We start from the raw sequence: 14,798 nt of genomic DNA, 5'->3' as shown, positions 1-14,798 counted from the left end.
TTCCCCACCCCATATAGAATATACACCAATACAGGAGTGAGTTTATTCCGGATTATAACTGCAATTTAACTGAAGTATCCCATATCTTTTCCAGTTCCGGCTCTTCCTTTTGCTGAAAAATGAAACCCATTTCAAATTTCATTTTAGTTACGATATGTAGGCATGGAAAATACTGGAAGGTGATTGGATGAAACTGTTGCTGTTTCACCACTTAATTGGGCTAAAAGTGTCCGAATTAGGTGGAGTCGACTGCATCTCAATTTTTAGATATACACTGTCTAAATTTTCATTATTCTCCTGCTTATTTGGAATCTACTATTAATTGATACCGCTATCAAATGGAAATGGCGAAATGAACGATCTAATTCATTTCGTCGCAACAAAATTATTGTATTTACAGTAGCCTATGTTTTTGATGTTGCATTTTTTCTAGGCCTCAATAAATCTTCTGTATAATCAGTAATTTCATTTTTAATGCTGATAATAATTTGGCAGAATGCAGTACCTGCAGGACAATATAGTAATCAATATCAAATTACCAGCATGAGTTTCACTACTGATGATGCTGATCCTTCATCAGTGCCTCGTTCTCATTGAAGTCACCATCCATCAACTCCTCACGGTGCATATTCATCTCGTTATCTTAACATGACATATACCTTTGTAATGAGAGACATACTTATTTGGATTTCGAATGGAAACACTCACCTCCGCGGCGACGGCGTCTGCGACGGCGGCGACGACGGCGGCCAAAAATAGCTTCGTTCTCGACAACAAGCAGAGAAACTACAAGAAAGACAGCAACGAGCAGCTTGGAGTTCATCTGTAATCAAATAGCTGCAATAGTTTGGACGTGAAATTTGTCAGCTTAGATATTAAGCATTGTCGCCAGATTTCAACTAGAAACAAATACAACGTGGCCTGGGCTTTTGAAAAAGGAATGAAGCCATTTTGATAATTAGTAGGGATGGTGTGAACGTGAGGTTCACGTTCGCGTTCTGTGTGTGAACCTCGGGAATTTAGAGGTTCGCGTTCACAACAGAACCTTGGTAGGTTCTGCACTGTGAACCTTTTTCATATATTGAAATTTTCACATCATTATAACATCATTGGTTCAAATTTATTGTATTTCAACTGCGGGCCACTCTATGCATGGCGCTGGCAGCATTGAAAATCAACACCAAACGAGCATGCACCTTGACAATCTCAAAGGTTTTACTTGCTTTGTTACAAAACTTTGCTCGAATTATCCAGTTTTTCGTTTGTGAATATTTAGTGACTCTCTGCTGTGAGCTTGACCCGCAATCACACAACACCACGAGCGAAATATGTAGTCAGCGAAGGATGCTAATTCAACCAATCAATAAGATTGATATCGTTTTCTGATGTAAAAATTCGAGAAGGCGTACGGGGTCACTCTGGACTTCATATCTTTACTGCATCATCAAAACCAAATCCGTGCGATCGAGGAGTTGGCTACTGTTGCATAACTTCTTAATGAGGTAATATCGGTTGCAAGTATAGAAACCCATTTTACACTCTGATCAATATCAATGTAGCAATACTCAGACACCGAATACATTGTCCGGTCTGGCCTAGACCGATAAGGGATATGCGTATATTCCCTGGTAAGTACTCGTCGAAATTGTTGGCAAAGCGACGAAAGATATTGATTTGATGGTAGTATTATATCCTTTGATTGCCTCAGTTGATACACTTAGCGACGTTTAAAACGCCAATATGTACTTCAGAATTGTTGCATTATGTGGCCCAAGTCGTCGCTAGGTATCGTGTACATTAATATAGGCTATCACTTCATTGAAAGATAGCGTTGGAATAAGCAATATGACGTCACGTGACGTCAAGAGGTTCACGTTCGTGTTCACATAGAACCTTTTAAAAAGGTTCGCGTTCACACGAACCTGAACCTTTCAGAGGTTCACACCATCCCTAATAATTAGCTTTCAAAGCCGGGATAAATCTGAATAACCAGCTACATAACATCAATATGGACTATATGAAAACATCCCACAATGTAGAAGCGTTTGGACGATGTAAAGCCTACAAACCATTCCTGTTCATGTTATCTCGTTGTCATGATTCGGATCCCAATCGACGACGCAACGTAATGTCATTCAAATTGAAATCAACTATCAACAGACATTGAAATAGCTTCAATGAAATACCAGAAGAATATATATCATATACTCCATATTACTGAAGCTTACCTTCCCGTTCAGTATCAATCAGAATACGCACAAGAGTGCAAAAACTTCGACTTATATACAGGCGTTCGTCCCCAGCTTTGAAGTTTCATCGGAAGACGTTCATGAATCATCTTTCTTTAATGACTTTACAGCCTGAGTAGAAATTCGCAGATAACCTGGCATATGCGAAAATCCTCCTTTTCCCAACGAAATTCGCCCACCATGGTACATTATAGTGGCGACTTCATGGTCGCATGTTCAAGTTGTATATTTTACTAGAAAATATCAATCGCAACTTTAGCTTTCTCACAACCATAAAAATACGGCTTTTCCCGAGGATGGGTCAATGGTACACCGATTTCAAGTTTCGATATTATGAGCATTTTAGATTCGGAAAGTAAATATGTTACAGTAGCATCAACATTTTCGACGTTTAAAACCGATTTGATGACAGATGGAGTTTAGACGACAGTGCCCGCGACGTGGGATTGCGGGAAACTATAGTGTATTATGAATACGCGGGCCAATTTTGATACTTGAAGGCTCACCAGTGACGGTACACAATATTTGTTTTGATGTTTTAGCGGTCCACGAATTCAAAAAGGTTGCGAATCACATGGTCTAAAGCAGGGATTTCTAAAGTTTCTAAAGTTTTAGAAATCCCTGGGTCTAAAGGTCTGAATCCACTTCTTCACTCTCTGGGATATTGTTGCCGCCAATACAAATCAACCTGGTGCGGCTGTACGCTGCCATAGTCGGCATAGCACGTAGCTATTGTCAAAGATAGTACTCCCGTAGAACTACAAGTACAGTTTTCAATTTTAACCCATAAAAGCAGTAATTACGATAAGTGGAAGAAGATTAGTGGTCGAGAACCCATGGTTCTTTCGGGAAAAATCTATAAGTTTGTACCTAATTTATCAATATTGCAGCAACTTGTTAGTAAATTTTCATGACGGCTAGAAAAGATATTCTCGTGGCAGCATAAACATGTCATTGAGAGGTCAAGACATTGGGGTGTCCAGGGGTAGGGGCTCGTACCGCCCTCTATTCAAAATCTCCAAATTTAAATTGCTAGCGCGCCGGCGACTAACAACACTCGCAAATTTTATTTACCCGCTATCGCGCACTTCGACATTTAGGACTGCACGATACCTTGATTGAACAAAGAGAATAGCAGACGCTGGTAGGACAATGCAGTTATCAAATACACATTGTCTTCCAGATCTACGCCGAGAAATAAACCGCCTTAGTAGTAGTATAGATCGCTCGTGACCTGCAATGGGGTTCTTATGGGCGGGGTGGCGATTCGCCTGGAAACCCGGGGTGGCGATTCGCCTCTTATCTCTTATGGCGGGGTCGCGATTCGCCATGTGTTCTTATGGGTGCGGTCGTGATTCGCCTTTTCGGGTATAGGCCGCGGTCGTGATTCGCCGTGAAAACTCGTGGTCGTGACTCGCCTTTTTTGCTATAGGCGGTGGCGGCGATTCGCCTGTCGTGTATTCTTACGGGATCTGTGGTGATTCGCCATGTGTTCTTATGGGTGCGGTCGTGATTCGCACTTTCAACCATCTCTCGCGTGGTGTTGAATAGTCACCAACAATAACCGCACAAACGGAAACGTGGCTTGCAAGAGGATTAAGCAGTGCGACCTATATTCCGAATGACCTGCGCGCTGAATTGTTGCCCATACGCAGCTGTGTGCTACTATCGATTATTACACTAGACCAGTCAGTGTGAAATAGTTTGATCGTAAATTTTGAAATATGATGTCGTAGTTTAGTCGTGTCAAATGACCGATCGTGTTCTCTTTCCTCGCGATGATGTGTCTGTCATGTATTCTTACGCGATCTCTGGTGATTCGCCATGTATTCTTATGGGTGCGTCGGCATATCGCACTTTCGGGTATAGCCATCTCTCGACCGGTAACCATTTTCGGTATATGAATCGCTCAACCGGTGTGGCGGTGGTAATTCATACTTTCGGGTATATGCATCTCTCGACCGGTGTTGAATATGTATCAAGTAAATAGTCATATGAATGAATCTTTGTTAATGTGTATATCGTGAAAACTCGTGGTCGTGACTCACCTTTTTTACTGATCTATCACTCAATACACAACCGAAGTTGAATTGTAATTGATTGCGTAAATTTATCACCTCGACATCAAAATTCGAAAACAACAACTTGATGCTTTATGTTCTCACTCTAATTTCATGATAAGTGTAATAAGCGCCGAATAAGAGATACACCACCGGCGAGACTTGAATACCAACAAACTGTCACTTATTTCTATTCTAGCCGTAATCCTTTGTGAAGTTAACGCTTATTCAAAAAGGTGTGAAATATTTGCAAAACCCCGCGAGCACTGACAAGATAATGTCTCGGACATAGCCATCTTTCGCGACTTGGTGTTACAGGCATCGATCGCTCACGCGGTGAAATTTTCGTAAGCAGTTTGCCACAGAACTTGATTTCACTCGTAAGCTTTAATAATAACGAATAACAGAACCACAGTGTCGGTAACTTGAATAGCGATAAATTGTCACTGATTTCTGCTCTAACCCTAATCCTTTGTGAAGTGAACGCTTATTCAGAAAGGTGTGAAATAATTTTAAAATCCCACGTCCGCTCACAGGGTAATGCTCCAGACAGCGATCGCTCATGACTTGGTGTTACAGACATACCGATCGGTCACAAGGTAATATTTCGGTAATTAGTTTGTCACAGAGCCGTCGCAGACGGTGATTCAAAAAACCAACAATTTCACACTTTCTGGCGGTTGCTATATGTTTGGACACTTCGGAACGTGGTTGACTTTAGTTGCATGATAAGAATCATGAGAATATTCAAGCAATGTGTCAATTTGTCAACTTGAAATGAAACTCACTACACAAACCAAGTTGATTCGTATTTGAATGTGTTGATCCGGTACAACTCTAATCCTTTGAGAAATCCATTTACCGCGATCAGTTGATTCGAACGTAACCTGAATATTGCTGACTCCAACTTCAGTCGCATCGAATTATTCACACATTCCACGCCACTGTTTCACACCTATAGAATCAATACCAACTAACTAAATAAGAATCAAGAAATCGCAAGTATACACATACAATAATTGTATTTATTTCTGAGAAATCAAACGCCTAACAAAAACACGCAACTTATCATTTGGCCAACTCTAGCATTACCAAAAAAATCTAGGTATTGTTGATTGAAAACCCTTGAGTCCTTATCATCAAAAATGTTATAGTGTGGCATCGGAATCCATTCGCGAGATGTTCTATAGGTAAATTGAGGTAATCCAAAATGAAATATCTCGACTTTGGCATAGTCTAAATTGAAATAGATTGACAAACATGACTACCAACTTTGATCCAGTCACATTTCAAGATCATACTTTGAAACAATCCTTGAAACTTACAACTCTATTCACGACTGAGTTTTCGTTTGTCAAATAGTGTTTCAGTAAATAATTTCACTATACTATCATGATATTTTAATGTGTTACTACACACAATAGAATCAAGCAATGAAATAGCACCTGTTGTAAATATTTCTAACTTGACAACCACTTGTGCATACCGCAATCGACTTGTAACGCGATGAGTTAAATCGGAATATTTCAATCTATTTGTCGAAACCTTCAACAAGCTATCTGGTTATTTTTTGTTGCAATCGAGTGAACGGAAATAGTATTACAGCTCAACATTTTAACATCTTCCCATACACAAAAGAGTAAAATACAAAAAAGCCTTGTCAAGTCAATCCGTTACCCAACCAAAACAAAAAGTGTCCATACGAAAAGTAGACAAGACTACGCAAGTAATCACTACAACCCACAAACATATCAAGTTCGGTTTTAGGCATATACCACCAACTCGTCTTTTTTGTTCAACTGTAAAAGTCGTTACTATGCCACAAGACAAAGAAATTACTATGCGGTATATTTTGTAAGACAAAAGTAATTACTTCTCGGTGTCGGCGACTTGAGGTTAACATAATATATTTGAGTATACGACATTTGAAAGTATGACCATCGTAGTTTCTTACACACAAAAAAATCTGGTAAATTTACAAATATATCTGTGTAAATTTTACAACGAATCACAAGTGGAAGCCAATAACTGCGCGCAGCTTGTAAATTAGCATTTTTGTGTGTAATATTACATTAATATAGCTGTAACATCAATTTACCAGAATTTTTTCGCAAAATAACTGACAGTTACTCTTTACTGCACTTTACCATGCCACTTTGTAACATTGATTTGCTTTGAAATCCTTGCAGTCGATGCATACATGCAACGGAATGCTACTGTGCTGTCACTTTCGTGCTGATATGTCCTAGTGTAACCTCGTTCGCCAGACAGAGATAGGTTATACAGAACCGATTTTAGTATAGTACAGTAGGCTACATCAAATTACTGTCAGACAACGAAGCAAATGTTGCGACATCACTGGCCTGGGTGTTGCAATTCGCGGTATGGCTGTCTTGTCTTTCCACATACCACGGCACCGACGAGCAAGACCATTATGTTTACCAGTGCTCGGTCCCTTGTCTGGGTTAATAGGTAGGGTTAGCGATGGAGGAATGACATCCGCCGTAAAATCTTGAGTAAAGTCATTAGTCCGATTTGGCTGGCCCACGCACGAGAGAAGTCGAAAGAAGCAATAAATAACTGCGTACCGTGGAGCTGCTCAACCAGAAATACCTAATGAAAATATTACCAATTTTTGCTTTGTAACGCATGTTTTGGTAAAGTTATAACGATCTATGTTACATTGGTATATTGTCTTTGTTGACTCCATCAACTTGGAAAATTAGGGCAATTTTAATAATCTACGATAAATTAGAATCATCCGCACGCCCAGTTTACTATCCACCAATGGCGGACACACGCGACTTGACGAAACAGATTGCGTTACGAAAGTTACGGCGACACGGGTTGGTCTGATTACTCTGATACCGCTGACTGCATAGTAAACAACCAAAGCACGACTGTGACATCATAGAAACGGGCTGCTGGTTAGGTAAGTAAGTAGTGCACAATATATATGCGAAAATTGAAGTTTATCGAATATTATACGACAAGCAGAGTGAAAATATCTATAGTTCACCTTTCCATCTAGTAAAACAACCTAACTGATATATTATAACGTATCCAGTAGATATTATTGGTGGCATATATTAAGCGGATGAATATCAATAAATCATGCGAGTTGCAGCAGACATCGAATTTGACCGCCCTGTATGCTTTCGATATTGTAGTGATCTTTGTTGGGCGTGAGACTTAATCTGCAGTGAAGAATGTTGGCATCATCGTCAAAGATTACAAGAAATGTTAGATAAGAGACTCACCGCAGAAGGTACAATATCTTTATATAAGGCAAAGTAATAAATTTGATAAATTCACAATAGATTGCAAGCCCCGCTCAATCCTATTTTCGTTTTACCGGTATTGTAGCCTATACTGTGCATTTCCCCAGCATCTGACGTGATATTTTGCAGTTGTACGCATGGGGGAGGTTCTAAATGTACTGCATGGGGGAGGTACTAACAAGTAATTGTACATCAGAAATGTTGGATGTACAAAATACTCGCATGGATTGAATGAATGGATAAAAATGAAACCGTGACATATTTATCGTAGAAATCGTCTGTTTAATATATCAGTGGTTGGCTCTAAGCTGTTATTCTACACAGCAGTAGTCATGGTATTCTTGGATCATTATTCCACCCACCTTATTCATCCCCTAGAATAGTCACTCCCAAATTGTGTCTTTTTTACAATTTTAGTCTAAATATTTAAAATTAGGCTTTGCCCTACAAACAAACGCTCTTAACTGCCACAACAACTAATAAATGGACATAAGTCTCAGTCGTATGTTTTCATATAATCTGGCTCTTGTACTGCATTAACACCATTTTTGTGAATATTTTGTAATGAAATGCATTTGCTGCAAAATGTTCACAAATTTTTTAGTTTTCCAAGGTGAAAAGGTCTAGGAACCACTGTTATATGCTTATTTATAACATCTTTCAATCAGTTGAAGACTTGTTACTAGTATTAAATACAGGTGTTTACGAGTTTTGCAACTTGATTGCTGGTAAAGAATAGTTGATCATTCACACAGTCCTTGGTAGCAAGTGCGTTTTTGCCAATAGGGTGTAATTGCCAACACAACATTTGGATGTATTTCAGAAAAAGTAGAAGTTTCTGGGTTTACCTTTGGCCAGCTATTTTGTTGATTGTGTTCTCCATATATGAGAACAAATCTGTTTGTGAAATCTTCTTATTGCTTATTTATGACCGAGTGATAAGCTACATATGAATATATATTATGTAAACATCCAATAAAATTAACTTTGGTTGGTGAATTTGAAATTATTTCCTGTGTTGCAATGTCTGCCTTTTTGCCTACCTGCGAATGCAGCTCGATGGCTTTTGGCACTTGTATTTAGTTTTGCAATTTTTTTTGGACCAATAAAGGTGGAAAACTTGTAGATATTGCTAGAACTACCTGGATTATTACCAGGCAAACTACCAGCAACTAACTTCCCATGATTAATTAACACACTTCTCAATTGACAGATCCTTTAGATTAAAAATGGAGTTGTGTGATATATGTAGCTTTCCAATCGAAAAGAGTACCAGAGATCAATATTTACGCCATATGCGGTTGCATATTGGTATGAGAAACTGTACCTTCAAGTGTCAACAAAGGAACTGCCATGCTTCTTACAGCAATTTCGTATCGTTGAAGTCACATTATGCTCGGAAACATCGAGTCGTGTACGAACGTAGTCACAAACTGTATGTTGCTTCTGACTTTAACATGCAGTGTAAAAAAGAAGGTTGCGAAGAAATTTATGAGAGTTACCCCGAACTTATATGTCATTTGAAGAAGCATATGAAAGATGGTGTCGAAGTGGAGTGCCCGCACATAGATTGTTGTATGAAATACAGCATTGTTTCTTCGTTCACCTGCCATTTATCCAGACATCATGGCTCTCCAAGTCATGGTAGCTCAGACACAAACCAGCAAGTAGTGCCACAAATATCCAACCAAGAAACTGTCACAACACACAGCAACCATTTACATGTTGACCGTGGATTTCTTGTTCCGCCAGCACACCTATGTGAAGACGATTTGCTTGTGTGGTCCATAGCCCATGCTCTGCTGGGTTTGGAAAGCTCACATCTTGTTGCAAATTCGGCTATTCAATATCTAGTGGATAAGTTTTCTGCATGCTTAGATATCTCATTCACTAATATTGAAGAATCACTGCATAATACTTTAAGGAATTTATCTATCCCTTTGGAAACTCAACATTCTATTATTGATATTGTTGACCGCAACAAAATCAAGTGCTTCCAGAACACGGGTCTTTTGTCTTCCAGTTACCGACGTCGTCAGTATTACTCTGCGGAATTCAACTTGGTGGCACCTGTACCCTTGGTACTAGGACAATCGGGCAGAAAGCAATGTACTGCATATTATGTACCAATTCAGAAGACTTTGCATACGATTTTAAGTGATAGCTCAGTAAAAATTGCCCTATCACAAGACAATAGATCATTGCCAGCCAGTGTTTTGCATGATATTAAAGACGGTCTACGATTTAAGAGTGCCTGTTTTGATGATAACGACTTGCAATTATTGTTATTCCAAGATGCATTTGAACCATGCAATCCAATCGGATCAAGTAAAGGAAAGCATAAATTAATTGGTGTGTATGGAATTCTGGGAAATCTGCCACCTGAACATAGATCCAATGTTAATTCCATTTTTCTGATAATGCTACTTGAAGAAAAATGGTTGAAAAAATTCGGTCAACGTGTTGTTTTCCACAGGTTGGTGAATGACTTGACAGAATTGGAAAATGTGGGTTTGGATATTGATGGAAGTACGCTGAAATGTAAACTTTTTTCCATTATCGGAGATAACCTCGGTTCTCATGCTATTGGCGGCTTTTTGGAAAGTTTCAGTAGTAATTACTTCTGTCGTTATTGTTCGGTAACTAGGCATGCCTTTTTAGAAAATGAATTAACAATGGGTGAATCACGAACTGAGCAAACATATAATGATGCTGTTGCATCTGTCAAAGCCGATTCCTCACAAAATTCTGTTAAGGGGATCAAGTTTGATTCTGTTTTCAATAGTCTGACGTCCTTTCACGTGTGTGACTATGGCCTCCCAGCTTGCCTGGGCCATGATTTATTTGAAGGAATAGTTGCCTATGATATGATGTTGATAATAGATTCCCTTAAAAATATGCATTGGTTTACTCTCGATGTTTTAAATGAGCGTATCTCTAATTTCAATTATTTGGGAACGGACAAATGTGATAAACCAACTCTGATATCAAAAAAGTCTGCGAAGTTGTCGGGACATGCTGTACAAAACTGGACCTTGTTACGTGTCTTTCCACTACTGGTATGGGATTATGTTGTCAGCTCAAATCATCCAATTTGGCAATTATTGTTGCTGTTACGGGACATTGTGGCACTTATTTGTGCTCCTGCCATTACTCAGGGGCAAATCTGCTGGCTTGAGGTTTGTGTTGAAGAATATCTCTGGGGTAGAAAGCGGTTATTTGATGTGAACCTGCGTCCCAAGCACCATTTTCTAATGCACTACGGTGACATGATCAGGCACATGGGCCCATTAATTAGGTTATGGACGATGAGATTTGAGAGTAAACATGGCTATTTTAAGAAGTGTGTAAGAAACTCCAAAAATTTCAAAAATCTTTGTCAAAGCTTATCATATAGGCATCAACTGAATTTTTCATACATATCAGTTTCCAATTATTTAAAAATTGGTTTGACATATACCGACAATGACATTCTGCCATTTGCTTCCTGTGATGAGGAGATTCGACATTTCTTGCAGTCTAATGATTTTAATCCAGACAACTGTACATGCCTAAAAAAAGTACAGCAATTTGGTACCGTTTATGACCAGTCAATGTTTCTCATCGACAGCAATCAGGTATCCTTTGATCTGCTACTACAGAGAATTGTCATAATTGTTGTGGCACGCGTGAATACTCTTTTTTTCATTACGCAACCTGTCTTGGGTAGAAAACTAGTAAACATGGGAGTCTACCAGTTGGAGGAATGTCCCTCACCCCTACGCATGCTGCAGGCAAATAATATGATTGATACGACTCCGTTACATAGTTATAAGGGCTTTGTAGTCCTTAAACATTTCCCCCCGGATGAATGAATCACCATTCTGATGCTTATGGATAGTAGGAAGATTTTGATAATATGATCAAAATTGAAACATGATCGTTCCTGAAATTCTGAACTCGTATATTTACGTAGCCTAATCAATGTGAATATGTCGATATTTTTTGTTTTACTGTCAACCCATTTGTTTTTGCTATTGCGATTTTTTGGTGGCCGTCGTCTCAAATGATGCCTACATTTTACCAGTCTGTTACAGATAGTTGTGTACTGGATGGTGTAAATTCTTTGCTACCAAAAAATATGTCGGATAACGCTATTGATTTGCAGTCCTTTTTGGATGTCATCAGGTCCTGTGAAATGAAGGCAACAAAAGATCAAGAGGATAAATTGTTGGAATTTATAGTAGAAAGTGGGGCAGAGACTATTGATGACCTTGATTTCATTGAGATAAATGATATCGGTGACATCTTGCCTCTTGTGAAGAAAAAGAAGTTTGTAAAACATGTAAAGAATTACATTAATTCCCATTCATCGGTAGATGTCTCTGTCGACGATTCCTCCACTAGCGAGTGTGTTAGCAACCAAAGTTATGAGAGCTCTACTACCGACCTGGAAACTGAAGAAGAATCACCTCAGGATTTTCAATTTCCATGGTGGAGGATTCCCGCGAGCATGAAAAGTTGGCTGGGCAAAAAAAGACCAAGCCCTGCTGAGAGACAAGCTTTCGTCCGTGTTGTAGCGGAGGCCATCATGGAGCACAACTCCAATCCATCAAGAGGGAACTTGAAGCCAATAGCCAAGAAATTGGTTTCGCTGTTCCCAAAGTCACTTCGAACTATTCCTCTTGGTAGCGCAGCTAACTCGGAGTCTGACTATTATGGTCTTTTATCCCAATTGGAGCATAGAGTGCGAAACGTCAATCGATCAATTTCAGTGCCTAAAGTCTCGATGAAAAAGGAAGACCATGGATGCAAGATGTTCAATCCACCTGTCACAAAATCTGAGGAGGAACTCGAGAGTATAAGATTAGAAATGCTTACACACTTCCAAGAAGCAAACACTGTTGCAACAAGCATTACATCTTCAAAATTATCTGAGGTGTTCCCCAATTTGCGTAGAATAATCAATTCTGGAGTTAGTGTATGCGAAATACAACGCGATTGGCCAATGCTATTCACGTATTCCGGGTATTGCTGTCATTACAACGACTTGGTGGATGGCCATCCTCTCGAGGACTTTAGAGTCAATTATATGAAGAATGCTTTGGAGATGGTGTGTTTCTTACAGTCACTTCAATCAAAAAACAAAGCAATCCGCCGGCTATGTGTGGAGATGTTGAATGCCAAGAAGTCAGAGCAGAATCCAGACCCCAACATATTTGGTCTCATTCTCCTTATCATCATGTATTTCAAGGAAGATGTTGGAAGTTTATATAAAAAAGTAAGAATGATCTGGTTTTTAATATTAATCAATTCTAATGTATGTTAATAAATTACAGAATGTTCATGAGGACACGCCATCCACTCCATGTATAATTACGAATGGTGAGTTCTTCAAATTTGTCACCTCTTTAATAAGTTGTTGCACTAGTTGTTATTGCTTTGCTCTGATTGATGTCATCATGTCAGGGTTGGCTTTCTTCGCTCCGTATCTTGGGTTGAAATAAAGCTATAAATCAGTTTTTTTAAGTACCGGTATATAACCCGATGGCGCCCAAGTGATCTTTACTATAGATGTAATATTTGTGGAATCAATTGCACGGTAAAAAATTCTTCGCAGTTCGCACGATTTCCTGAGGCTATTTTATAGCCTACATATTCAAGGTCACTTTCTTAAGTACTATTGACAATAAGTGAAACACAAAGAAAAGTCTTGACCAAAACATGGCTTGATCATGAAAATGTGTCTACTTCTGTATTACACAACTGTTTTTTGCCCTGTCTGTGTCTTACATAATCGTGAAAACGCAGCATATAAATATCAAAAATGCATTCTGTTTGATGTGTGGGACTTCGTTTGCTAGTTGCCACAACACTCAGATTTGGGTCGTGGCCGTGAAAGTTTGATAGCCCCTGCTATAAATGATTAACCAACGGTTAAATGCTACTTACAGGTTTCAAATATCATACTGTGAACGACCATTGATTAACAGCTAATTACTTAAGTAGTTGAGGAGACTGTTTTTATATTCATTCCATGTGTAGCACCTATGGAAATTATTGTATGATTGGTTTATAATTCATAAAAATGACTTTCCATCTTTCAGTCGAGAATTAAGAAAACTGATTGAATTGAATTTATCATATTATGTGGCACTGTAAGTCTTCTCTGTTTAAAGGTGAGCCGATTTTGCAAGCTACAAACTTTTCACTAATCGTGGACAAAAGCCTGATAATGGAGGGGATTTCGTCGCCGCTGGAAGCGCTGACCGTTTTGTTTGCAAGCTACTATATCTTTAATATAGTTTACCCAAACGATCTCTCCTTAACGCTGCAATTCTTGGAAAGGTATGATTTGACTAATATCTTTGCTCAAATTGTACATTGAGGGCGGAGATAATAAAGTTAGCCTATCCGGGAAAATGCTAAGCATGTGAATTAAAACTGCTAATCTGGACGCATTTTAGGCAGAGATAATAAAGTTAACAAATCCAGAACAATGCTAATCGTGTGATTAAATACTGCTAATCGCAACACGAAAAAAGTTGGAAAAGGTTAGGCGTGATGTTTATAGTCGAGGTGTCCCGAGTTTTCAATCAACTGGTGTTATCTGTTGCATCATAATGCGAAAACGCGTTATAGACTGTCACTTGACAAATAGTTGAATGAAACAGCAGCCTCCTGATAACGATACTGCCACTGTAATAAGTAGAATTATCCTCATCACGAAATGAAAGTCATGTCCAATTGCACAGCTAAGTAAGGGATTATGGAAGATTGGTATCGCTCTGCAATGGTGGGTACTTTATTCGTTGATTGTTTAGTGCAGCCATTACCTAGTAGACAATCATTATCGGAAATATTTGTGCGTAGGAATGGTACTCAGTGTACATAGTTATCTATAGTTTGTTCCGGTTTGCTAAAACCTGAGATTAACACTAACTTTATGTGCTGCGATCAACCGGTTTCCTTAATCCTGGGTTGAGAAATCTTTACGAACGCGATAATCGACTTCATTCCTAATCCAACTTTATTATCTCCGCCCTGAATCTTGATTTTTCAACGGAATGTTTCGAACTCAATGTAATAATGTTTTGCAGTCAAGTTGCTGGGATTTCTTGAGTGTACTGGCTAGTTGATAGAATTGTGAGGTTGGCTAAAATGCTGTACAGATTTTATTAATATGAGAATTTCCCACTCTACATGTTTTTTTTTCTTTCTAATCCAAA

At 38.9% G+C, this 14,798-nt stretch overlaps 2 protein-coding genes and 1 long non-coding RNA gene across 7 annotated transcripts in view; 2 read left to right on the top strand and 1 right to left on the bottom strand.

The window, feature by feature from the left end:
• The window catches only part of LOC145439865 (uncharacterized), a 437,408-nt gene that overhangs the window by 335,716 nt on the left and 86,894 nt on the right, over window positions 1–14,798 (top strand). The gene's annotated exons all lie outside the window — the stretch shown is intronic.
• LOC145438574 (uncharacterized) lies at window positions 30–2,483 on the bottom strand. Of its 2 annotated transcripts, none has more exons than XR_013914971.1 (4): window positions 2,229–2,483; window positions 709–823; window positions 506–642; window positions 30–112 (listed from the first exon to the last, which is right to left on the bottom strand). It is a non-coding gene; the product is annotated as an uncharacterized LOC145438574 (long non-coding RNA). The 2 variants fall into 2 exon arrangements; XR_013914970.1 differs by having other exon boundaries at window positions 540–642; window positions 2,229–2,382.
• Window positions 6,357–14,675, top strand: LOC145439328 (uncharacterized). Of its 3 annotated transcripts, none has more exons than XM_080316832.1 (4): window positions 6,357–7,577; window positions 11,949–12,850; window positions 12,909–12,954; window positions 13,749–14,675. In XM_080316832.1, exons 1-4 carry the CDS (start codon window positions 7,550–7,552, stop codon window positions 13,955–13,957), a joined length of 1,185 nt encoding a protein of 394 aa, XP_080172958.1. In that variant the 5' UTR covers window positions 6,357–7,549; the 3' UTR covers window positions 13,958–14,675. The 3 variants fall into 3 exon arrangements, with proteins under 3 accessions (XP_080172958.1, XP_080172957.1, XP_080172956.1); XM_080316831.1 differs by having other exon boundaries at window positions 9,614–12,850; XM_080316830.1 differs by having other exon boundaries at window positions 6,357–12,850.

This window comes from Botryllus schlosseri, chromosome 5 (genome assembly GCF_051294905.1).
Source record: "Botryllus schlosseri isolate E-star chromosome 5, Bs_hap1, whole genome shotgun sequence".
NCBI lineage: Eukaryota > Metazoa > Chordata > Ascidiacea > Stolidobranchia > Styelidae > Botryllus > Botryllus schlosseri.
Note: the sequence above shows the minus strand (reverse complement) of the source record. Positions and strands in the feature narration are given on the sequence as shown.

Coding starts and splice junctions, on each gene's coding strand:
- LOC145439328 (XM_080316831.1), top strand. CDS start 11,636: ATGATGCCTACATTTTACCAGTCTGTTACAGATAGTTGTGTACTGGAT. Junction 12,851..12,908: donor TTGGAAGTTTATATAAAAAA/GTAAGAATGATC, acceptor AATAAATTACAG/AATGTTCATGAGGACACGCC. Junction 12,955..13,748: donor TCCATGTATAATTACGAATG/GTGAGTTCTTCA, acceptor CTCTGTTTAAAG/GTGAGCCGATTTTGCAAGCT.